We start from the raw sequence: 26523 nt of genomic DNA, 5'->3' as shown, positions 1-26523 counted from the left end.
GGGTATAACACACCTCTAATCCATCGTCGATGAATTGACGTCGCCGGAGGCAAGAATTCGAAACCCATTATCGACAAGCAGATCGGCGACGTTCTGTCAGAGGAAGTTAACGGTATAAAATCAGTCCCTAATGATTTTCTTTCATCTCCTGTATCAGAAAGGAAGTGATTCTCAATGGGACATACACTGTTCCTTCGGCGCGACGGGGCTCCCCAAGGTTCTGTGTGTGATTCTTTTTTATTCTTTTTTATTGAATATTAGCATTTGAATATTTTTATCGATGTTTTTTCTTCGATTTCATCTTCAATAGTACAATATTATATTATTGAATATCCATTCGACGTTGTTTTTCAAGGACCTGGATTCCTTATTGCTTCTTATTGATCTGACCAATTTTTAGCACTTTCACCATAAATCTAGTTTTATGTAAACAAAGTGAGAACCAGGATTCTGTTGTTATTAATACCAGACAGAAAGAATTTTCAAATTTAGTAGAAAAGAGAGTTGATATTTGGGACTTTCTTTATTGTTCAAGGTTCTATTCTTGATTTCAATTTCTTTTTCATTTGTTACGTGAATTTTTTCTTCGGCTATTCACAGATTTTGTCGAAAATTGTGAGAGCTATTCCTATCAAAATTTGGTGTACCTTTAAATTAGTTTATAACACCATCCAAGAATGGAATAAAAATCAAACAATTAATATCAGGCGTACAACTTTGCTTGCGCCGTTTTGCAATATATGGCTGTAGCAGTAAGAGGTAGTCGAAATAAGTAGATCGTAAATGTCATACAATAAGCTTAGGTGTTTTTAACATGAAGCTATCGAAATATTAGTCATCATAAAGCAGCATCATAAAATATTCTCGATTAAACATGTCAGCTTAAGAGCAAAATTCTCGTCATTTGCAGAAGGTTTTAATTGTCTGCTTCAATATAAAGAAATCAGTGATTGAGGCTCATCTAATGCTCTCAAATACTATTGTGAGGCCGCTATTAGTGGCAGAACGTGCCGAGAGTGGTTTCAACGTTTCAGGATTGGTGATTTTGAAGGCGACGAACAGCATGGCGGTGGAAGAGAGAAGGTTTTCGAAGATGCAGAATTGGAGAGCATTATCTGATCAAGACTCGTGTCAAATGCAACAAGAATTGGCGGAATCATTGGGATTGACGTAAGAAGCCATTTCAAAACGCCTGAATGTTATGGGAATGATTCAGAAACAAGGAAATTGGGTGCCGTACGAATTAAAGTTGAGATATGTTGAACGGCGTTTGTTTGCTTGTGAACAGCTACTTGCAAGGTGAAGGCGGAAGGGATTTTTGCATCGCACTCTGACTGGGGTTGAAAAATGGGTTCATTACGATGATCTCAAGCGCAGAAAATCATGGGGATATCCCGCCCATGCTTCGACGTCGTTGGCCAAACCGAATATTCACGGTTCCATGGTCATGCTCAGTATTGGGTGGAACCAGCTCGGCGTAGAGTATTATGAGTTGTTAAAATCGACTGAAACAATCACAGGCGATTGTTATCGATCGCTTCAAAAGATGACCAGTTTTTCAAACACGGGATTCGTACGTTGCCAGAAACATGGGAGAAAGTAGAGGCCAGCGATGGACAATACTTCAAATCATAAATGTATAACCAGTTAATTACAATCAAGCCTCAAATTTCGGAAAAAAATGGCAAAAGCAGAGTTATACGTCTATGTGATTATGCAGATGAAAATAATTTTTCATTGATATTTTATCCCTCATAGTTTGTTAGGCCTCTGAAATGCCATGATATTCTGTATTGCACAACATCCAGGAAGTTTTTTCCATATAACTATAACAATGAAGAATTCCGAATATTGGTCACACCTTTTCACCAATATGTACTGTTGAAAAGTCACAATAATCCTGCTTGCCCATTTTCAGACAGTAAGAATTCCTTTTGAAACAAAAATTTATGCGCGACGTAAATGTCAGCTTTCCTCTTTACCATACAATACGATATCAGGACATATTCAATTATTTTAATCAGTTGCCTCTGTATGCTATAAAGCACAGATATGCCATCAATTACTACCTAAAGATACGCCTATTAAATATAATAGATTTTATCATTATAACACTAATTACATGAAAAAACAGGCTTTTAAATCATCGCGAATACAATAACGAACGGTGAAAATAAATAAATAAATCAGGAATAAATTGGACTTAAATGATAGCGGTGGTTCTAGTGAATAGGAGCAATCTATCGATAGTTATCGTCACTGTTGACGGAGAGACTGCTGTGACGACAAGGAAGATGTAGGTCGGAATATACAGGATGGCCCACATAAATCAGTTCAGCCGGATATTTGCGTAGGTATGACATTTTCAGGAAAATTGGTCAATTTTTATATGAAATGGGGCATATTGTGACTGCAAATTCGTAGGATTACGGGGTCACCCCCTTGAACGGTGTGGTAACTCCCTCAAGAATCCTAAATGTCAATACAGTTCAGTTCAAAAGTTCATCTATTTTATTTATGGATAGGTAGGCTGAAAAATATTTGTTTGCGTTCGTTTCGAAGTAAAACTCGTTGGAAGACATCGTTGAAGTGCATCATTGAATAGTGGATTTCCTGAGTACTGAAATGCTGAAATTGTTTATTATTTCTCTAGGCAGTAATCTTATTCAATGATGAAGAAAGTACCTACGTCTCTAGATAATTTTCGCCAGTCAAGAAGTAACACCTGATATATCACAGAATATAAGAGATTATGATGAACCAAAACACTATTACTGATTATACAATGAAGGTTAGCCATTTAACATACTATTGAATAAATTTTGTTCAGAAACTGAACTATCTTATGCATTATTCATGAGTCTTTTCACACCGAAACCAACGCCAAACAGAAATTTCTTGAGTGATGTTAGAAAATTTTCAATTCCGGGAAAAGTACCTCCCCGAGCGGGAATCGAACTCTCAACCTCTGAATCGGTAGTCCAGCACTCTCACCAATGGGCTACCGGGGAAACTGAGAGTTCCAACCGCATATTGAGTAACCGCTTCTCCCAGAAACAAATGTTTATGTTCCCATCTACGTCTTACCATCAGGCCACCATCTTAACTTCTCAAACAGAATCTGGATTCGTCACTGAGGTCCCAATCGAAACTTTGTCGATTACTAGCGAAAGTAAACAAGATGTGAGCTTCAATTTGACAATAAATACGAAGAGTCACAGGATTTAGAAAGCATTGATCGACTCTATCGATCTTATACTCGAAAATCGATCTCTTGATGCCATTTATCGAAGATGGTGGTCCTGGACCTCATTTATCTGCCTTAGCCGTCTACTTCCTCGTCTACTTTCTTGACCTTCTCTAGAGCATGCTTGATTACACCGCACTTCAGAGGATTGGTCACGGTTAAGACGATTATGCCTTCACGTTTAATATCAATGCGACCTTTGTCGATTTTACTCAGTTTTCACATTGTCTTACTTTAGGCGTAATTTAAGTGCTACCAAAACCAGTACCTAAATTGACTTGTTCTTTTAATAAATAAATACTTCAAGTAAAACGTCAAATTTTCCCAGACTAGTACATTATTTGGAATAGAATTACAACCTTTGACTAGATCAACGTTTCTGCCAACGAGATCTTCACTGTCATTTGATATTTTTGAGGCAGTTGCCACCCCAATGATAATTTACAATCACCACCAATTAAAAAACAAAATTTTACTTGACTCTGTGTTTACCGGAAAAAATCATACTCATGTTAATATTCGGCTGAACTCTATTATGTGGGCCATCCTGTAGAGCTGTTAATGGGAAATCTACATTCGCCGATTGACCTCAATTTTCTAACAGCGCCGGGACTAGGTCCAGCATTCCTGAGTCGTGTTTCGATAGATTTGCAGGCAGCCAACTGTCGGGATTGGTTGCTAGAACTGCCGGTCAAGTTTGAGGTCACATCTGCACTCGAGAAATAGGACAATAGGTTTTATATCGAAGTCTCTCTGATCGACTGTTAGATTTGGGTGTATGGTTGCTATAGAAACTCGTAATAAATCTGATGGTCTCACATCGCGAAACCTTGACGGCCAATTGACATGTGCATCTTAACTGAATTGTAATGTCTATGAATTGTTAGAATGATTCGAATCAGATGTTGGATTAGGAATGGAATATCATCAATAGACACATTGAAAGTGAATTGTTATGGTATTATTGTTGCGATAGATATATTTTATTGAATATGTGTGGAATAAATATAAGGATTTCAGACAAATATCATGGAAAACATGTGAATGAAAGAAGGAATGAAAAAGAATAAAAAGGCCATTTCTTACTACATTCTTTCTCTATTTTTCATTAGTTAAGTAGTAGTAAGTATTGGTTACTATGTTTAATTAATTAATATTCGAATATTCTCAATCCTTCAACCATCAACTCAAAGTGATTTGAATTGTTCCATTGCTATCCAATAACAGTTGGAATTCGATATATTAACATTTACATAATGTTTTTACTATTTCGTGAACAAAAACCTACAATTGTATTTGTATGTATGTACAGTGCATCCCATTTTGGGTGAGACTGTCAGGTTTCTCGCTTGTTATTTGAGATAGAGCCTTGCGGTTTTCACGTTCCTATCCTACTTTTTCGTGAAACTCAAGTTGGTCTAATCAGATTTTGCTTAACTGTTTCCGTTTAAGAGATACAGGGCGATTTTGGAAATTGATACTTTTCGCACTCCTTCTTTATCTCCGAAGTTATTAGAAATAATGCTGAGGTGAAAACTACGTCTGAATCAGAATTTTGCGTAGAATCCAGTGGCGTAACCAATTTTTTTTTCGGGGTATGGTTTTGAAGATTCAACACAAACCTATATTTTTTTTAATGGAACACCCTATATATCATTACTTCGTTGAATTCGTTCTTTTTTCCCTTCAAAATGATGTATGATACTATGTAGGTAGGATGTTCAGAAACGTTAAAAAAACACTAAAACATCAAATAATGATGATTTTTTGTAAATGAGCCATGAATTTCCTAAGTTTCAATAGGAGGATTATTACTTTTGATTTTTAAAAGTAGTAAGTCATTGATGATACAAACATCCTTGTTGTTATTATGGCTACTATGCATTTGGAAGTATTGTTTTATCAAGTAGGCATTGGAGAGAAAAAAACCAATCTGATCCAGCTGTCATCGCTAGGAATTATTGTTAACAATTATTGATCCTTTTTTTATATGGGAAATCCATTGTCCATTAACAAAAAATCATCATTATTTGATGTTTTAGTGTCTTATCAACATTTCTGAACATCCTACCTAGATAGTTTCATACATCATTTTGAAGGAAAAAAAATAACGAATTCAACGAAGTAATGATATACATGGTGTTCCATTAAAAAAAATATAGGTTTGTGTTGAATCTTCAAAACCATACCCCGAAAAAAAAATTGAGTACGCCACTGGATTCTACGCAGAATTCTGATTCAGATGTAGTTTTCACCTCAGCATTATTTCTAATAACTTCGGAGATAAAGGAGGGGTCCGAAAAGTATCAATTTCCAAAATAACCCTGTATCTCTTGAACGGAAACAGTTATAAAAAATCTGATTAGACCAACTTGAGTTTCCCGAAAAAGTAGGACAGGAACGTGAAAACCGCAAGGCTTTATCTTAAATAACAAGCGAGAAACCTGGCTGTCTCAACCAAAATGGGATGCACTGCCTGGCTGTCTCACCCAAAATGGGATGCACTGTACATCCTTGCTTGTTTCTTCGTCAGAGGAACTATCCAATGAAATCTTTTTTGTTCAATAATGAACAAACGAGCATGAAACCTCCCAATTTCACGTCAATTTTAGTTTATCACTCAATCATAGTATAGTTGATGAAATGAGCTATTATTCCAGAGAAAGAGTTACTAACATTACCATGAAGCAAAAAATAGAGGAAATAATATTTATTTTATGAACTACATATATACCTTGGCAAAATTAGGGGAATGGACTAAATCCCAAAGGAGTTCACTTTCTCTTGAACCCTTTGGTTGGTTTTAGTATTTAATGTTTTGTTTGTAGTTTTATTCTTAGAAAACAGAATGTTTAGATACAGTCCTATTTACAAAGGTGAACAAAACCTTTGTTTTTGAGATACAGGTGTTAAAGTTTGAGTTTTTTCTCATAGAACCTTCCCTTCACAAGATATTCAATTTGAATTGGCCGTAGATATTCAAATTCGAAGTTTTCATCATGTGATATGCTGCAGGGTGATATTTTTTCTGGAATGGTGCCTGCTTCTTTGCTCCATAACTATTTTTTGGTGAACCGCTGGTAGAAAAATGTAAAAAGATTATCTGGTCCAGTACTACATTTTTGGTTTGTTATTGTTTTGTCGTATTTGCTATCGATTTCGACAAAACAAATTCAGATAGCTCTTTAGTAATCCTCAGGAAAATCCAAATTATTAGAAAGATCTAGCTAATAAGCTGTAATGAATGAATTAATTATACGTTTTGGTACTTATTTACCCACTCTGTAGCGAAGAGTAATGAAGATTTGGTAAACTGATATAAGCATCACTGAGAAGTACTAGAAAAGAAACACCCTGTATCTCAAAAACGGAGCTTTTGCGGGCTTATATTCATGGGACTTGTTATTTTTAAAATTATCCAAGGAATCTCACATTTTCCTCCGTGACTCAATTTCAGGAACACCCAGTATAAGGTGAGAACCACCGAATTGGTAATAAAAAAAAATTATTTCGAGTAACTTCATTTACTCACAACACAAATATAAGTAAACGTTGTCGTCAATTTTTTTTTTTGATTACCCCCCAAGAAAAAAAAAAGATCTACGCCCTTGCACCAAAACAGCTGTTCCCCTGCGAATCGAACACTTCGAGGTGGGTCAATTCCAAATGAATCGTTGATGTAATCCCATTCCATCATTTCCAGACGATCGGAATTCATTGCATCCATACCACACGACGTCAAGATCGATGGTTTCGAACATTCGGTTTTTGTTCCACCCACAGCCTACTTCAGAAATATCCCGTCAGCTACCGTCCATTTTAAGAGGTGCAACGTGGAATTTTTGACGCTGATATTTATTTTAGCGATGAACACAAACCGCATTTTTAATTGGACCGCCTCTCTCTCTCTTTCTGGGTTCGATCACTGCTAAAAATGGAGGTTTGATTGGAAAACTGAACGGATGCGAGAATAATTAAAAATCGGTGATTATTTTTTTTCGCACTTCATTATTTTTTTTGGCCTATTATTTTCGGTAATGAATCGTTGAAGCGAGAATTTACCCTCACCCTGAAATTTTATCACTTCTTTGCTGGAAAGATATAACTCCAAATCGAATTTATGAGAAACGCTGATGTGAAGTCAGAAGAGCGAAAATGATGAAGATAATCCCATTACGATTATAACGATATTGACGTTTCTCTTTTCAACATTCCTAATTATAATTCAGCACCATATCATTACATTCAAATTCATGTCTTTAGGATGAAATCGTTGTTTTCGAGTGGAATTCATTTATTTTTTCAATAACAGCCAAGTTTTCTTGCCATGTACAGGGTGGTCCAAATTGGACATTTCTGAAGGGGAAGTCTATCTACTGAAGTTGCGGTTCATACTAATGAGTTTCTCATGAAAATTGGCCCTCAGACACCGACATTAGTTTTAATCTATCTAGTATTAGAAATAAGACTTCCCCTTCAAAAATGTCCAATTTGGTCCACTCTGTACACGTAATCCTTGGAAATTCCGTTCTTGTATCTGTTGAATCATTGAAAATAAATCAGTCTGTTCTCGGCAGAAAATTCGAAATTAAATTGATTATTTTTTCCCTTAAGGCGGCCACTCACGAGGCTACTATGTTCGAGCGTTCGGATAATTTTACAGTCGGGCAGCTCGGGACACGACCGCACGACTGTAAATCAGAGAATGAACTTGACTGCCCGACTGGAATCTCTTGGACGCTTGGCGTTCAAAGTCTCGAAAAAACGCTTCGTGAGTGGCGGGCTTTATAAAAGTAACATAACTACAAAACTTTCTAGCGGATCTTAATCTGTTTAGACCCTCAGTATTTACTGAGTTTTTGTTTCTATATTTTTAGTCGATGCCCTTTTGTTCTTGATATTTTGTTGTATATAATATACAACAAAATATCAAGAACAAAAAGGCATCGACTTTACAATACTTTCATTAGCTCATTCCGTTGCCAATCTAATGAGTTTTTTCTACTTTTCTGTATAATGAAGACATCATTTTTTCTTATTTATATCAATAATATGCCACCTCAAGTTTGATCGGGAGTAATCCTTATTGAGAGACTGTGCAGAATTTACAGCTTCTTATGTTTCAGGATAAAAGAGTCAGAAATAATTGAAGAAAAATTCCTAGTATCGATTTGATCGGGAACTGTAAAAATTCCTTTGAGGACTCTCGAATTGAATGAATTAAAAAAAAAAGAGTTCTGGGAGATATCATTAATACTTTCATTTGACAGGGTATTGGATTTCATTGTTTATGGAATATGATATCTTTGTGCAATATTCCTTTCATAAAACTTCCAAAGATTCGTATTACCGAATTTCACCAGAAGATCCATTGCGTCAGTCCCTTTTAATCAGTCCTTTCCCCTTTGGCCTGAAGCATTTCTTCGGAAACGCCAGATAAATAGAAATGAGGGCAGACTGTGAGTAATATCCATGAAAATTTTTTCAATTATATTACACAAGAAGCCAAGTGTCGTTGCTTCGAGCGCAATTTTTTTTTCAATCGAAGATGGGGGAACTGTCTATTTGAATAATTCCGTTTCTAATGCTTATAAGGAATGTAACATGAGGTAGCAGTGTATTAGCCAATGTGATGGGAGACAGTCTTGAGTATGTATAGCCTTATAAGGAGTATTCATATTGGCAAATCTTTCATAAACTCGGTTTGGGAAAGGTTGACATGCAAAGTAACTATCTTTCAAGATCATTTTCATTGGAGTACGTTGGCTTTCTGATCTCAATTCGAATAGATATATATGCTGACAGGATGGATACGAAATGTGAATGCGTTTAGTAAATGAAGGATTTCTCAAATAGAGAAACAATTGATTATAACTCGTATCAATAATGTGAGCCATACAGGAAGGTTCAAAGCAATGGCCTATCAGACGTTTATGAGAAAAAAATCATAATTTTGTATGTTGAAGTTTCAGACAATATGATCTTTCTCCTTAAAATATTCTCAGATCTTTACAACTTCCAGTTATTTCAAATGGCACACCTAGTATATTATTGCATCATTAGATAGCTTTTTTGATGACAATTTCAGCAATATACCTTGATGGAAACTGAATGGTACATGAGTTGATGGGTTTATTATAAAAAAATCTATGCGACGATGACTCATATTTTTTGAATATTTCTCCAGAAAAAGTTTCTTCTCGAAAAATTCATATTAGATTGTGCAAATTAATACGTATATCACTGTTTGTGGTTTGTGCCATAAATGTACATTGTGTTTATCGGAAGATCATGAACTTGGACAACTCAAATTTTTCAAAACTCAAGAATTTCAAATTACAACCTATATTTTCATTCTTTCAGTCCATTTTAGGTATAAAATAGGGGGTTACTTATGCAAATCTCAAACTCAAAATGAATACTTTAAGAGCTATCGAGGAAGAACTTTAAATGAAAAAAAACCGAAATTTCTAACTGAGTGGAGTAGTCTGTGACTTCCGGAAAACAGAAAGAAACTAAAATTCCATGTTTCGATAAATAAATTTGACATTTCATGGATCGAAATCAATTATTTATAATTGAAAATTTGTTTATGGATTCATCAACAATCTCAAAGAAAAATTAATTACAATTTATGAAATGTCCAATTTAGTTATCGAATTTTAGTTTCTTTCTGTATTTTCTAGAAACCACAGACTACTCAATTGCTGTTTTTCATCATACAAAGTTCTTTCTTGATAACTCTTGATGTATTAATTTCAGGTAATGGGTTTGCTTGAGTATACCCTCCTCTTTCCATACGTAGAATTGATTGAAAAAATAAAAATATAGGTTCCAATTTGAAAATCTTGAGTTTTGATGAATTGGATCTGACTTCATGATCTTCTGATAAACACCCTGTACATTTTTGATCCAAACCGCAAATGTGTTATAAACTACGTATTGGCAGAATCGCAAGGTATGCGGCATATTGCAGAAATTGTCATTAAAAAAGCTATCTTATGATGCAATAATAGATATACTGGGTTTGCCTTTTGGAATAAGGAAGTTTCCGGTATATCCGGAAGTTGTAGAGATCTGAAAATAATTCAGGGAGAAAGTTCATTGTCTCAAAGCCGATTATGCAAAGCACAAAATTATGATTAGTTTTCTATAAACGTTTAATAGGCTTTTGCGGTGAATCACACGGTATAATTCTCGAGGCATAGCTATTAATCGAGCCGATTAAGCAGCGAAGGAGTATACACGGTGAATTATTAGCTCACCGACAAACTTTGCGATATGAAAGGTCATGTAATTTTAATAAAAAAAAGATCCGATTTCAATTATTTAAGGAAATACATGTCATGTTCATTCATGTCTATTGATATGATTCATTAATAACAAGCGAAAATACAGTCAGGTCATTGTCAGTGGGTATTCTAATTTTCGCACTGACTCGTGTGCGTTTCCATTGAAATAACAAAAAAAAAAACATATTTTTCACCTATTTCCGAATGATAGTCATAAAATTTGTGATATTCCATTTGAGTCTGAGGAAGCTAAATTTACTAAGGATTTGCAGATTTTGCATGACATTACGGAAATAAATTAGTGCAGCATTTTCAGATTTTTTCGAATGGTTATTTTACAATTACAATTTTTTCAAAATACTTTCAATATTTTCCGAAAAACTCAATTATGACAATTCATAGGACTTTGAAATATCGGTTCAACATTATGTTGAACTTGAGGATTGAACCAAAGTCGTTTTCAAAAATAGGTAGGTACTCAAAAACATAAAACTTATCGCTTTCTGTTTGTTTGAAGAGAGGTGAAACCAAAAATGAAGTAGATCACAATATATGTATATATTCTTTTGGGCAATACAAAAAATTATTAACTTCAAACAACAAGCATGTATAGATGTAATCTCAGTATTAGCAGAGGAAATGTAAACATACATTTCTACGTATGATACAAGAGAACAGATAAAAACCTCAGCAAGAACTGTTTCCCCGTACAGGTGTAGTGACTGTTTTGTCTATTCGTTTACAGAATAAGCTGACATATTTATATTGAAGGGCTTCTTTTTCATTCAAAATAAAATCTTCTCCATCTTTTCTCTTCATTAAAGGTTGACAACTTCATAATTAAATGCTCAACCAAAAAAAAAGGAAGGAGTATTTCCAATATATTGATTTGAAGTTAGAGACCCGTTCGTAAAAAGAATCTGAAACCGAATGGATAGCTTGGAAACCACCATGGAAACCAGCATGCCATTTGAAGAGCATACTATTACAAAGACCATGACCAATTCTAAGTCGATTTGAAATACACCAAATTTTCCTAGGAAGATTGAAACCTAGAACTTTCTCTGAAGTATCAACGATAAGACTTTTGTTAAAAATGAGTAACAGTGGAAAACTAACAAGAACTATGTATAAGAAATATATCAAACAGAGAACCAACAAGTGACCAAACTGATCTATTTAACTGATAGACCATAGAGCTGAAAGATTCACATCATCTCCAAAATGATCTAGTACGTAATATTCAACCATCGAAAAATGCAAATCTCGTATTCATCGCACGTAAACAGAGTCATCTAACTGCGTTCCAGCGTTGTCAACACGTCTCCAGATATAAAATAATAATACGACACACAATTTAATGAGCCCATATTCAGAAACAATGAGCGGCTTCAGGCGGTAGCCAGATATACTCTGTTAGGGTCGATCAATCGCTGGCAATTAGGTTAATTAGACGTTTCGTGGTTTGCATATGATTCGTAAGGAGATATACGGCCACGATTATCAATTAGAAACGCGACAGACGGTCGTGGAAATGCTAGGATTTCCGCAATTTCTTCTGGGAATTCATAGGAGTTGGCCGAGACTACGAACGTTCCTTGCTATCGATTATGATCTTTTTGGTTTATAATTTTTATTGTTGTTCTTTGGAATCGAAAAACTCTTCCAAAAGATTACCTTTTCTAATTTCAATTTCCAAATTTTGAATGGAAATATACTCTGTACAATGCCAACTTATCTATGGCACCACGTACTACTCAGTACTCTCTAAACCAACTTTCATCAAAATCGGACAACTAGCAAGCAAAAGCACAAGGTTCTACATCAGGAAGAGCTGAATTTACCATGGATGTATTCTTATCATAATCCTATTATTCATACGAAATTTCAACGGAATAGATCCAATAGAACACAAGATACTGTGATCCCCGGAATTTCACGTATGTACAGGGTGGGCAAATAAGCGAGGTAAGCGGCTATATCACATCCACTCATCGTAGAGGCTTGCGGTAAAAAATTTTATCTACTCCTATTGAATTATATATTCATTATTCAACTGCTTTTGAGCAATTAATAGTATCTATTAACAAACAGCGTGAGTTATAATAAATCACTACTATAACTCACTATAATAAATCGGAAAATATGGATCTGTGCTTCTATTCGGTTGGCCGAAAGGGAACATTCCATTATTGTTATTGAGGGGAGGAATGTCCGAGGGAATGTCACTCTTGACATTTTCAAATTAAGTTGATATCTAATTATTGTGAATGTTTTGCTGAAAACGATTAATTAAGATAGTGAAGATGAAATATTATATAGGTATACATTTCCAAAAGACAAACAGCTAATGTTACCATATAGAATTAATTACCCGAAACAATATAAAGGAGTTTGAAAAAATTTTCAAGGTTGGTGTAGCAGTAAGATCATTAATTCATCGTTTACAGGGAATATTTTTTGGTATTTTTTTTAATGCATTTTTATAGGCAACTATTGAGGTTTTTCAATAAAGTTCTATGTCTGTACTCAATACTGGATTCGAGCTAGCCGAAGCTAGTTCGATTGTGATTGGTGGCACTAAGTTTCCATCTCTCTAGTACGGGATCGAGCACATTTGTTTATTTCCCGTTCCTTCTGTCTATATCCTGTCTGTATTTTTTTCATAGTATTTATGGATATAGTCGTAGATAAAGTATAGTATTCAACTTGCGGTAATGGTCATAACTCACTTGATGAATTACAGCACTCGCCTGCGGCTCGTGCTGCAAACATCATCTGCGTGAGTTCTGACCTACATTACCGCTCGTTGAATAATATACTAGTATCACTAAAGTGTATAAGAAAACACACTGGAAATTGTTTTGAAGTTCATACATCTACCTCTAGGGAGCCTAAAAGCTACCGTCGAGTAGAAAAATGAATTTTACTCTAAAATGTTTCATATGAAGTTGAAGAAAAAATATCATCACTCTTTGAATTGTCACTTTCGATTTTACGACATCAAATGAGGGTAGGTGAAAGGGAGAAATCTGACTGATTGAAATGCTTGTAACTTCAGTTTGGCTCAACATTTTTGAGCAAATTAGATCTCGTCTGAAAGATAATATCTTGTTGATTGAGGACAAAATATACTCATGATAAATTATCTGAAGACCATCTACAGTCTGAATCAGATATCAATGCGATATTTCATAGAAATCTGTTGAGGATTGAAAAAGTTAAGGCTGTATCAAGGATTTTCGGGTACAAAGATCGACGAACACAAAACCAAAAATTGTTTACAAGGGTCTAATATGTATTCTGTGGGAATATTGAATTCGGTCACCAGATTTTTTTCCAACCTGAAAGAGATCTTTAAGCTTCTCTGTACCTTCGGAAGACTTGAAGTTGAAAGCAATGACCCTAGTCATGAGTTTTTGTGTACAAGCTCTGATAAATAATAAAGATATTGATTTCTGTTCCAGGCTGGCTTTACAGGGGACTGAAAATAGAATTATATAGTGTTTCAGAGAACTGTTTTTTTTGGGAGCACCAAAATACCATCATTTAATATGGAGAATACTAACCACATATTTCGTTTTACTAACTTGAGAATTTCAAAATAATAACTTCATTGCGCAAGAACTTTTACTATTGACAAATTTTAAAACAATTTTTCCTGAGTTTACTGAATTTATACTTGTATATTCATTTCATAAACTTGCATTTGAGGAGTTCCTAGGCTAACAGAAAGGAACTTTTTATCTGGTATGGATTTACAGAAAGCAAGTTCAATAGGTAGATCTTCTTTCTTACTCTTCTGTGAAATAAGTATACAAATTGACATTCACAATTGAAATAACAATTTTAGAGAGTTCAATATTTGGTTGATGTGTAGTACCGGCAATATATTTTTTATTCTAAATGGCTGGTCCCTTTGAAAGTCGCCTGTCTTATATTCAACTTTTTCAAAAGTTAGTGGACACAGGAGTATTCCCAGATATCCTTTCGGAAATCTGTTTTTAAAGGGAACCACTCACGATGTTTTTTATTTTTGAATTTGAAAATATTAAATTAATCCATAAAATGCTTCCTTCGATTAGAATGCGTTGATATTTATGTAGAAAAATGATGGCGTGTCCTCGTTCAATATGCCCTATTTTCTCCCTAAATTTCAATTTTTGTATAATAAAAAAATTTCACCGAAAAAATAAAAGTTCTTGAAAATGCATACTAAAGAGTGTCGAAAAATAATAATCACTGATGACGAAAAACTATAGAGATCATATCTTGGTAGGATTACCTTTTGAGATTATTTTTCATCCCAATTTTGAGCTTCTACTCTTCCGGCCACATTTTTAGCTAATAAAGAAGTAGATGCATTAGGACTAAAAAAAAAATGGGGGATGATGGTCCTCGACCATGGCTGAAAGTTTCTGTGGATTCAGCTACTTCCAAGCCAGTGGTATTTTCATCAGCAATCTTAATAATTGTACTTCCACATTTAATATTACATTAATTGAATTCAAATTGTTTGTGAATTATTTCACACTTACATTTCGCTGAACGGTAAGAGATTCACTTACTGTTCTGTTCATCTTAGCCACCAGTGAAAATAATCTACCGATCTATCAACAAACGCGGTGACTGACAAAAGTCGTTCTCTAAAGCAAACATGATTTTTTGATAGTAAATGATAGTTTTTGCCATAAAACAAATTTAAATACCGAAACCGTAGCGAAACAATCCAATGGAATGCAGTTCGATTAATGGACAATTCAGGTGGAAATAACTTCACATCGGGAATTCCATACAGAGAACTATAAAAGCGATTTCATCCAACATCGAATGGAATTTCAAAACTCATATCTGTAGAAAAACGCAGACCGAGTCGGATCTGACCGTTCAAATCCCTAAAAATCAACGCTCGAAACGTGCCTCTAGATGGTGTTCACGCATTTTCTCGAGTTTGAAAAGAATTGGGATTTGTATTACTTCTATACATTCCCACATCTTTTCCATCCCAGGGGAAAGAAATGTATTTATTGGTAGGGGAATGTAATATTGTCCAAATGTTCGATTGTTGGGTAGCAACAGTGCAGTATAGACGGGTGTCAGCTGTCGAAAATTGCTTTTTCTTATTGGGCATCTATAACGCGAAACTGTACCCAGAACTTTCTACGGAACTACGCTATAGGATTACTCATATAGAACTTTACACGTTGATATTTTGTTCAAAATAAATCTTTTGAAGAATATTGGTCGATATCTAATTCGAGCAGGACAATCATAGATTATTCTCATCATCATCATCATAGACTAATTACTCTGTATCGAAAGTAGGTAATCTAAATCTATATGATGACATGTCACTTTGTACATCGGCGTACAACAATGCTTCCGCCGTTTTTTCCAAAATTCGACTCTTCATTGCAAAACACTAGTTATACATTTATAATTCAAAGTATTTTTCATTGCTGGCCACTACTTTCACCCATCTTCCGGGCAGCGTACGAATTCCACGTTGAAAAAACTTGTCATCTTTTGAAACGATCCACGAATCGGTCCAATTTTTTACTTTTTTATAAGACCGGAAGTGCTAGTCAGCAGGCCGTTAGCCATTGTTCGAAACAAGTGATAGTCCGAGGGAGCAACCTCTGGAGAATACTGCGGGTAGGGTAGGACTTCCCATTTCAAAGTTTCCAAGTATGTCTTGATCACTTTCGCAACATGAAGTCGAGCATTGTCATGCTGTAAAATATCTTCATCATGTCTCTCGTTGTATTGTGACGGTTGTCTATCAACACTCGGCTCAACCGCATCTATTGCATTTCGATCACGATCGCCTGCGATTGTTTCAGTCAGTTTTAACAACTCATAATACACTACGCCGAGGTGGTCCCACCTAATAATGAGAATGACTTTGGATTCGAGAATATTCGGTTGGGCTGTCGAAGTGGAAGCATGACCGGGAAATTCCACCGATTTCTGATATTCTGCTCTTGGGATTATCGTAATGAACTTATTTTTCGCCCCAGTCACAATGCGATGCAGGAATCCCTTCCGTCTTTGCCTTGTAAGCAGCTGTTCACAAGCAAACAAACGCCGTTCAACATACCTCGGCTTCAACTCGTACGGCACCCAATTTCCTTGTTTCTGAATCATTTCCTGAAACGACTTTTAGGCGTTTTGAAATGGCTTTTTGCGTCACTCCCAATGATCCTGTCAATTTTTTTTGCGTTTGACACGAGTCTTGATCAAGTATTGCCTCCAATTCTGTATCTTCGAAAACCTTATCTCTTTCACCGCCATGCTGGTCTTTGACGCCAAAATCACTCACGGCACGATTTTTCACTAATAGCGGCCTCACCATAGGTATTTGGGAGCATTCGATGAGCCTCAGCCGCAGATTTCTTCATTTTAAAGCAGAAAATTAAAACCTCCCGCAAATGACGAGAGTTTGACTCGTAAGCTGACATGTTTAATCGAGAAGAGACATTCAACTTGTGTTCAGAAGAATGAATGAATATATTGAGCCCAAAATCTACAATATTAGAAAACTTCGAACATCACTGAATTATCTTTAAGAAAATACCTACGGCTTCCTTCATTTGCTTTTACCTGTATTGGTATTTATTGAATTATTTCTCTTTTACTTAATACGTTAAGTTACTGCATAAAAAAAAAATTGAACAAAAAAAAAGGAAATCATTGACGAACTTGAGTGAACTAGCGCTTAAAACCTCCTGACTTCAGGTCAGTGGTGTCCTATTTTTTTGTGAAATCATCTTGAAACTTCATGTCGAACGAAATACTAAGGTAAAAAGATTAATTTGGCCAGATTAACATCATTATTCAGATCAGACAGATGGAAATTAAATCAGGAGCTTTGAGCATTAAAAAATAATTACAGATCCATCCAGATATTAATAATTTACCTGAACCCCTATAATTAAAGAATTTTCACCTGCATTGGAACGGTGAAGATGTTTATGTGATATATCGTTACAGACTTATTTTGATTCATTATTTCCTGTCATAAGCCTTTGGAATTGTTGAAGAAAAATATTTTCTTCCAATGGGTGTGGCACTACGCTCCTCGTCTTTCTATCCTAAAGATTCAGTCCTCTACAGTGGGTTATTTTTGGTCTTTTCCACCATTATCTCTCGAAAAGACGCAAAACTAACTTTCCTAACAAACATTTATTTTTTAATTAATAATATTATACGAAAAGTCTTGTCGAAGGCTGAAATGCGTTTTTTTTAAATTCAAAATAAAGAAGTAAAAACGTATTTTGAATTCTTGCATGTGCTAGAAAAGACGGTTAATTAGAGGAACGTTTGTGAGATTGCTCTACTCAACCAGAAAAGTGGTGAGATCTCAAAAAGACCGAGGAGACAGAAGTAGTTGAATTTTGGCAGATCACGAGAAAGTCTTAATACAACATTTTTCTCATTAAAATCCTACCCCTTATAGTGATGCATTATAGTTATGCTAGATACTCATAAGGTGCAATTTCTCATATTGATATTCAATCTTACGTGTTAGAATATTTTCTGATTATACAAAAACTAATGAACAATTGAAGCAACGTTTTCAATGAAAGTATTTTAAATCCTCTTGGGGATGACAACGAAACTGCAACACCCAGAAGAAGCTGTTTGAATTTTGAATTTTTTTTTGGTAAAACATAGATCTGGCAAGGAGTAAATGATTAAAATATGCAGAAAAAACGAAGGGTTTCAATTTTTTTTTTTTAATTTGTTGATGATGCGTTTGTCAACCGTGATTATCTATGCCCTTTATTTCTTCTTAAGGGATACTTTCCCAAGCTACCTGTACTTCATGTCTCAGATCCGCCAAAGTCCGTGGGGGCTGTGGTAAATTTCCAAGCCTTCTACTCATGATGTCACAAACATGCTCTATGGGCAAAAGAACGGGAGATCTGGTCGGCCATGGCAAAAGATTCACATGGGTTGCTTCGAAAACGTTTAAACCAACTCTGCCAAAATGAGGTCGGGCATTATCTTGCTGAAATATTGAATTCTTGAGCCGGTTATGGTAAGGGAGAACATATGGCTCCACTATTTCTTGAAGGTAATGCAGCGTTTTCATGTTACCTCGAATAAAGACTAAATATGACCTACTTGCATGTGCAATAGCACCCCATACCATAACGCCTTCTATCCGGTGTACATGACGCTCAACATCAAACTGAGGTTCACGTCTTTCTACCGACGTCGTCTAACCCTCCTTCGACCATCAAGTCAACCCAAGGAGAATCGAGATTCGTCAGAAGAGACGACCTGATGCCATTCCACATTAAAATGTTGACGTTTTCCACCACTGTAATCGTTGCCGGCGATGTTCAACCGTCAGAGGTAACACAAGATGGGGTCGATAATGCTGCAGTCCAAAAGACTTTATTCGACGGTAAACCGTTCGGACAATTACAGGATGGCCTTGTTTTCCTAACCTTTCATCAGCCAAAGATCGAGTTGTCGCAAATCGGTGTCTAATGGCCATGAGCCTTAGACGTCGATCTTGAACTTCATTTGTTCCCCTTCGACGTCCGGTCGATTTTGGGCATTATCAATCCACGCTTGATAACATCTCATAAAAGTAGTTGGATTTCTGTTCGTACAGTTAGCAATTTCTCAAAATGACAATCCTGCCTCCCGTAGATCAATAATTCGAACTTCACTTCAAATTCACTTAGCTGGCGAAAATTCCGAGTACACGTACTCTAGGTATTTTAACAACAACTGAACATCGACTTTGAATCTCCTCGAACAGCTGGTTTGATGTTAAATTCAAAAAACTTGCGAAAAACGACTAATATATAATATAATATTCAAGTAAAGAAAATTGTTTACATGTTTAAATAATTTTTTTCTCCAAATTCAATCATTACTCCTTGCTATACCTACTTATTATGTTTTACAAAAAAAAAATCAGATATAAACAGCTCCTCCTTGGTGCTGCAGTTTCTTGTCAGTCAGTATATCTATGTGAAATAATTGTTACTCTCGAATAAACATGATGAAACGACGTCCTGATTTTTCAAATTTGTTTCAGTGGTCCTAGCCAGGATAAAGAAGCATAGAGTCAACAACGACACGATCGTCTATAAAATAAGGATCAAGAAGGAATACAAGATGTCTGAAAAGGCTTACGTGGCCTTGAAATCGGACAAAATAATCACTCCCAAGTACGATTCGATGTGTGGTCTGCAGCTGGAGATTGGAAAGCTTTACGTAATATCGGGTAAGAGGTGTTTTTATAACAGTATCGACCGTTTCAGGAGCTTGGAATTGGAGTGCAGGTGAAGTCTGCATTAAATGTATCTACTGTCTGACATTAAAATGAGGAGAAACTGTGAAAATAGTCGTTAATGGTGGTAGAATGTTTTCGGTACATATATTTCGTACGGTTGCATACTTGCTCGATGCAGCTCGCCTATAATTTTGACATTATGTTGGTATTCAGTGATGTCGTTCGTCCGGTAGTGAAAATAGTTATTAGGCCAATCAAAAAGTCCCCGGTTTGATGCACAGATGGTGATGCTAGTATTAAATTCATATGATGTTTAGTTAGTACCAATCTTCAAACGATACATGTCAAAATTTGACAGCAGTCCGACCATTAGTTTGAGAGATATTGCGTTGTGAGTGTAGCTACTTTTGTTATTTGAAAAAAGATGGAAAAATAGAATTTCGTGTGCTGATTGAATATTGTTTTTGAAGGGAAAAATACAGTTGAAGCAAAATCTTGGCTTGATGAAGAGTTTCCGGGGTCTGCACCAAGAAAATGAACCATCATTGATTGGTATTCTAAGTTTTAACGTGGTGAAATGAGGACCGAAGACGGCGAATGCAGTGTACGCCCACACACAATCGATCAAAAGCAACAACGTGTTAATGATTCTGAGTAGTGTTTGAAGCTGTGCAATAAACCTGAATTTTTGCGTCGATCTGTGGCAATGGATGGAACTTAGCTCCATAATTTCACTCCGGAGTCCAATCGATACTCAGCTGAGCACACGATGAACCGAATCCAAAGCGAGGAAAAACACAACAATCAGTTGGCAAGGTTATGACATCAGTATTCTGGGATGCGCAAGGTATAATAGTCACTGATTACCTCCAATAGAGCCAGACCATCAAAAGCGATTATTATATAGCGTTATTGGATCGTTTAAAGAATGAAATCGTTAAAAAACGGCCCCATTTGAGGAACAAAAAGGTACTGCTTCATCAAAACAATGCGCCCTGTCACAAATCAATGACAACAATGGCAAAATTGGATGAGTTGAGCTTTGAATTGCTTCTGCATCCACCGTATTCGGCAGATCTGGACCCCAGCGACTTTTTCCTGTGCTCAGACCTCAAAAGCGCCAGTGAAGAAGTAATAGCCGTAACATAGGCCTATTTTGAAGCTTAAGGCAAATCGTACTACAAAAATGGTATCAAAAAGTTGGAAGATCGCTATAATCGCTGTATCGCCCTCGAAGGCAACTATGTTGAATAATAAAATCGAATTTTGCCAAAAAAATGTGTTTTACTATGGTAGACCGGGGTCTTTTCAATTGGACTGGTTCGGTAGGTTAGGTTGGTGGGGTTTCATCTCAGATCAACATTGATTTCTTTAAAACGCCGTTTATAAAAAAAAACCAAGAAAGCGAATTACCCCATACATCCAACCAACTGCAAATTTTCGACTCCGCAATTTCAAAATCAATATAAACAAATTTTGAACTGTCGTATTTACGAAATACCTTGTCGGATTTTACATATCAACAAATGCAATTTCGGCATTCAAGATCTGAACCTTTCTTTGAAATTTCTCGTTTCTAGGTCCTTCCGTTCGAAAGTTATCGAAAACATCGAATTTTAGGACGGTTTCGTCATCCGTGAATCGAATTGTTTCGTTTTATTAGATCATTTCCGGCTCAAAATTGATGAAATGATGAATGGATGTTTGGAGAACAAACACATAATAACAAACCAATATTGCAACAACGATCGAAAATGGCTGGGGATCAGAAGCCCTAGTAGCTAAATTTCACTAACAAACCGAATCCCCAAACCACCATAAATTTCACACCGACACGAAAATACGAAATTTTCACCACTTTCTCGTTTCCAGGGCGTGTTTTGTCGCTCAGGGCCTACGTCAATATGTGCGGATATGCCGCAAAATGGGAGACCATATCGAGGCGCCAGAGAAAAGGCCTGAGGAAAATGTACGATTACGGATGTACGTGCAAAATAAAGAGATGCAATTCGCAACATTGCCCGAAGAATGTCAACACCTGCAACTGGAAGAGCAGATGTCACGAACGAGAGGTGAGTCTTGGAGACGGAAATGGTTTCATTTTATGGGAAATCTCATCTTGACTCATATCGAAATGTTTCACTGTTCCACTTGAGAATTTGTATTATTAGTTTTGACGGCCTTTTGAAAGTGAATGATAGATTTATTGATTGTTTTGATATAATTTACGGGGTATTATTGAAAAAGTGTAAAAATTTCGAGAGAAGTCCTTGTCGAAAATTGAAGGGGTATCTCATGTGCACGAAAGTTCTTATTTCTTTTGTTCAAAATATTCACTTTGCCGAAATAAAAATATTTCTTTTTTCTTTTAATTGGTGAAGCATTGAAGGAATGGCAAAATGTTTGGCATGTTTTAGCAATGAAAAGGCTACCTTCATTTGAATTTTTTTTTAATTTTGTCAAGATATTTTGAAGGGTTGAAACCTGAAACTCTATTGGATTTTTACCAGAACTTTTTAACGAAACAAAATTTCTCAATTTGAAAATGTGTCGAAAGTAACGATTCATTGCAAGCATGTTTCTATTCTTGTGTTGTGTGAAGTTTCCTAATGAAAAAATAAAATACAACATTGTTCATGAACGGATCTTCTCTAACTAGAATTGAAAAAGTGTAGTAGGTAGCTGTCACTTTTTTTTCCTACCAGCGCCAGCGTTTTGTATTACTTTTCACACGCATTGACGTTTAGAAAGTAGTACTTTTTCAAATTCGTGCGGAAAAAAGCCCTGCTATGAATAGCAAGGGTTTTTTCAACCCTTCAACCTTTTTTCGAGCAAATATCAAAGAGTAGCATCAATCATAAAAGTGTCATATAACGTCAGTAGGTATCAAGACGAAAACTATCCGTGAAAGTGTTTCATTCATGCTATAGGAAAAATATTGTTCCTAACTCATGTGAAAAATGCCTTTTCCGTACTCGACAGCAGTTACCTTCGGAAAGTATCACTTTCCATACTTAGGAAAATAATTATATTGATAGAACGTGATCCCAAAATGCATTTCATTCATAGTTGAGTTATCTTAGTAAAAAGCAGGTATATATTATTCTCGGCATTTGAGATACGCAGCTATAAACTCATATAATCTTGGACATCCTAAAAGTTGTCTCAAAACCTACATATGTCCGCGACTATTGAAATCTAATGTCAAAGCTCACAAAATTTGGTTTTTTGGACATTTTTTGCAAATATCTCGTTTCCCATAGGTATTTCGCTATTTGTTGTCATATTCCATATTGTAGAAGATTAAATTTTTTACAACTTTTGTGTCGAAAGTTCCTCTCTATGTTGAATCGTTTTTGAGATAGAGGGAACATCATTTGATGTCAACAGTCCTGGTCAAAAAAGTTCGTTGATTATTGATCTCTAAATCGATTCAACGCATAGAAAAACTTCGAAACAAAATTTGTAGGGAATTTTATCTTGTACAATCTTGATAATGACAAAAAATAGCGAAAAACACATAGGAAACGAGATATTTGTACAAAATAAGCAAAAAATTCCTGACCTTTGACCTTAGATTTTAATAGCCTCGGATACTCTACCATATGTCATGAAAGTTTTTAGCTGAATATCTCAAATACTAAGTTGACTGGACTATAAGAAAAAAATTAGAATTATTTTTTTTCATTCCTTTGCAAGAATAGCTCGAGAAAAAGGCCTTACGGATTTTGTTTACCTGTGCGCCCCCTTTAATTGCAGACAAGAATTCACCCCCTCAAATATTCGCACTTATTCAGTAACACCCTGTATATATTTCAAAGTCAATGAAACATTGAACACAAACTCTTTCAATGGACGTGAAATTATTCCTCATCATCATTCGGCCCTAAAAAATCAGCACTCCCCAGTATATTATTTTCAGTCTTGAAAAATCTTCCGAGATGTCCTAATTTATGCATGAGCAACCCGCTCCGCATATTCAACTGATCTGAGATTTCTATAGAACCATTTATGTACCTATTCATTCAAGCCCATTTCAAATTCCATCAAAATTTGAATGGTAAAACGCGAAATAATGGGGTTCCAGAAATTTCACAGAGCTTGAGCGATAAAAGTTTGAACTCCTTCGGAACTAGTAACGACAAAATCCGAATATTCAACCATGTCAAATCAATCCAGATATGGGCGATGGGATGTTTTCCAGGGCCGTCTTCAAACTATTTGAGGCCCTGGGCACATTAGGATCATGGGGCCCCTATGACCTTGAGAAAACACTATTTAGTTATAATATATAAAGAAAATAGACAAACAAGGTTCTAAATTTATTTTTATTTAGTTGATAACTATAAAAAAATAGGATATATAAAAAATAATCTACAAAAGTAACTCTTCTTCTTCTTCTTCCACATATCATAGGCCTTAGGCCTGTGTTTTCCAACTCTCAGCTCTCTTGAGATATTGATGACCACGAATCCATCCATCATACAAAAGTAACTCGCTTAGCATAAAATCCTTAGATTAATTCTATGTTGATTGCAAAGGTACCCTTCTAGATTTAAGATGAGCAAAATCGTTAATCACTTCCTCAAAATCTATGGTATTGAGAATATCACATTCTATGGACATCAGCGACAAACTAGTTAATCTCTCTTGAAGCATTGTACTTCTTAATTCATTTTTTATTCGTTTCAATTTGGAGAAGGAGCGTTCTCCGCTGCAGTTAGTTATCATCATGCTTAAAAATATTCTCAATGCAATTTCTACGTTAGGAAATGTGTCTTCAATTTTGTTTTGCTTTAATAGATTATATACTTCCTGTACACTGTTAGGTGCTTCATTTTCACTCTGAACTTTTTTTAAGTATTCTTTTAAATGTTGACATTCTATTTCTAACTCTTTTTCATTTACATCTTCGTGATAGATTTCAGTAAATTCTTTGCATCCTTGTCGTATCTCTTCGGAATTCAGAGTTTTTAACTGAAAAAATAAACTAAAACGTTGGCTAACGGTCTCATATGAACTTAGTCGCTGTTTTAGATGAACACTCAAGGTATCGATTATTGGGAGAAAGGTTTCTACGTTGAATCGCTCTTTTCCATTCAATTGGACTGATGGCGCAGAGCCGTCAAAAAAACTCTGCCGAGAGGTTCTACGTCTTGTTCTTTGAGATAGATCCTTGTAGTCAGATTCTGGGTTCTTTTCTTTGGCAGATGATTCGAAGTTATCAAATTTATCCCTGAGGTTAGTAATAAAATCATAAAGTGAAGTGAACAAATTGGTTGCAACGTCCAGTGTTATTGTTTCTTTCTGAAGATAATTACTTGTTTTGTCTATTCTTTCCAATATACAGCTCCAGATTTCCGTCAGTATAATAAATTCTAGATTTCCCATTTTTCTAGACAGACTATGGGCTTCGTCTCTAGTTTCTCGTGCCTGTTCAGTATCGTTTGCGATGGTGATTAAAGCTTCTATTATTCGTTTATAACCCCCATGCAAAGCGCTTACTGCATCAGCTCGGGCTGACCATCTGGTTTGTGAAAGACTTTTAACAACTTTTTTTGAACCTAAATGTTCTGTTAACATATTCCATCTGTGGGTAGAGCCCGAAAAAAAGTTGTACACTTTCTGAACTACTTCAAAAAACTGTGAAGCCTCCGGTACACACCCAGCAGCATGGACACCTACCAAGTTTAGTGAATGTCCCGCACATGGTATAAAGGTGGCAAATTCACATTTTTCCTTGATTCTTGTTTGTAGACCACTATACTTTCCCGACATATTTGAAGCATTGTCGTAGCTTTGTCCTCTGCAATCTTTTATGGGAATATCATGTATCTCAAAAAAATTTAAGATAGTCTCCGCTAAATACTTAGATTTATGCTCTTTAATAGGTATAAATTTCAAAAACCTTTCAACAGGAACACAGTCTTTTACGTATCGAATGATGAAAGTTAGTTGGTCAATATGATACAGATCGGGAGTACTGTCAACGCTAATGGAAAAATATTTTGCTGATTTAACTTCATTTATAATTTTTTTTAGAACCTGTTTTCCCATTACTTCAATACACTCATTACAGATATTTGCTGATAAATAAGAAATGTTACCCTTTCCAGGATTCCCAAATTTTTTTAAGTGATCTGCAAGAAATGGATCAAATAATTATGGTCTCTTACCTACCCAATGTTTTTATGTCCAGTGCAATAATAGTAATTCACGTAACAAGTCCGGAAAATAGGGTTTTTTGGACGAATAGACAAAATTCCAGGACGAGCGTAAGCGAGTCCTGGAAGTCTGTGAGTCCAAAAAAACCATTTTCGGGCGTGTTGCGTACAATATTTTTTCGGCAACCATGTAAAATAACACTATCGCTGCTGCTTTACATATTTTATTGCGATTGCGATCAAAAAACATGCAAATTTTTGACAACTAATTTCATATGAACTGTCAGCCGTTATCTCGGTTGCTACGGATTCTATGATTCTTTTCCGGCCTAGTCCGGGAAGTACGTACTTTCCGGACTAGGCCGGGAAATGCTACTTTCTCAGAGAAAGTGAGCACTTCCCGGACGGTTGCCGAAAAAATTGATTGATGAATGAATTAATTTATTTTGAATAGTTTAAAACATACATACAGCCACATATTTTTTACACCAATAGATATTTTGTGTTTCCCATCACTGACCCATCTGTCAAAAAGTTCAAGCTATGTTGTACAAGGTATAG

The 26523-nt window shown here is 35.6% G+C and overlaps 2 protein-coding genes across 4 annotated transcripts in view; one reads left to right on the top strand and one right to left on the bottom strand.

Annotated features, from left to right (window-relative positions):
* The window catches only part of LOC123681330 (synapsin-like), a 126693-nt gene that overhangs the window by 78571 nt on the left and 21599 nt on the right, over positions 1-26523 (bottom strand). The gene's annotated exons all lie outside the window — the stretch shown is intronic.
* LOC123681331 (tissue inhibitor of metalloproteinase) overlaps positions 1-26523 on the top strand; it is a 96737-nt gene that overhangs the window by 64673 nt on the left and 5541 nt on the right. For all 3 annotated transcript variants that reach the window (XM_045619671.1, XM_045619672.1, XM_045619673.1), the window contains exons 3-4: positions 19601-19789; positions 21671-21870. In XM_045619671.1, the coding sequence (XP_045475627.1) occupies positions 19601-19789; positions 21671-21870 (389 nt within the window). The remainder of the gene's footprint in view (positions 1-19600; positions 19790-21670; positions 21871-26523) is intronic.

This window comes from Harmonia axyridis, chromosome 5 (assembly GCF_914767665.1).
Source record: "Harmonia axyridis chromosome 5, icHarAxyr1.1, whole genome shotgun sequence".
Lineage (NCBI taxonomy): Eukaryota > Metazoa > Arthropoda > Insecta > Coleoptera > Coccinellidae > Harmonia > Harmonia axyridis.
Note: the sequence above shows the minus strand (reverse complement) of the source record. Positions and strands in the feature narration are given on the sequence as shown.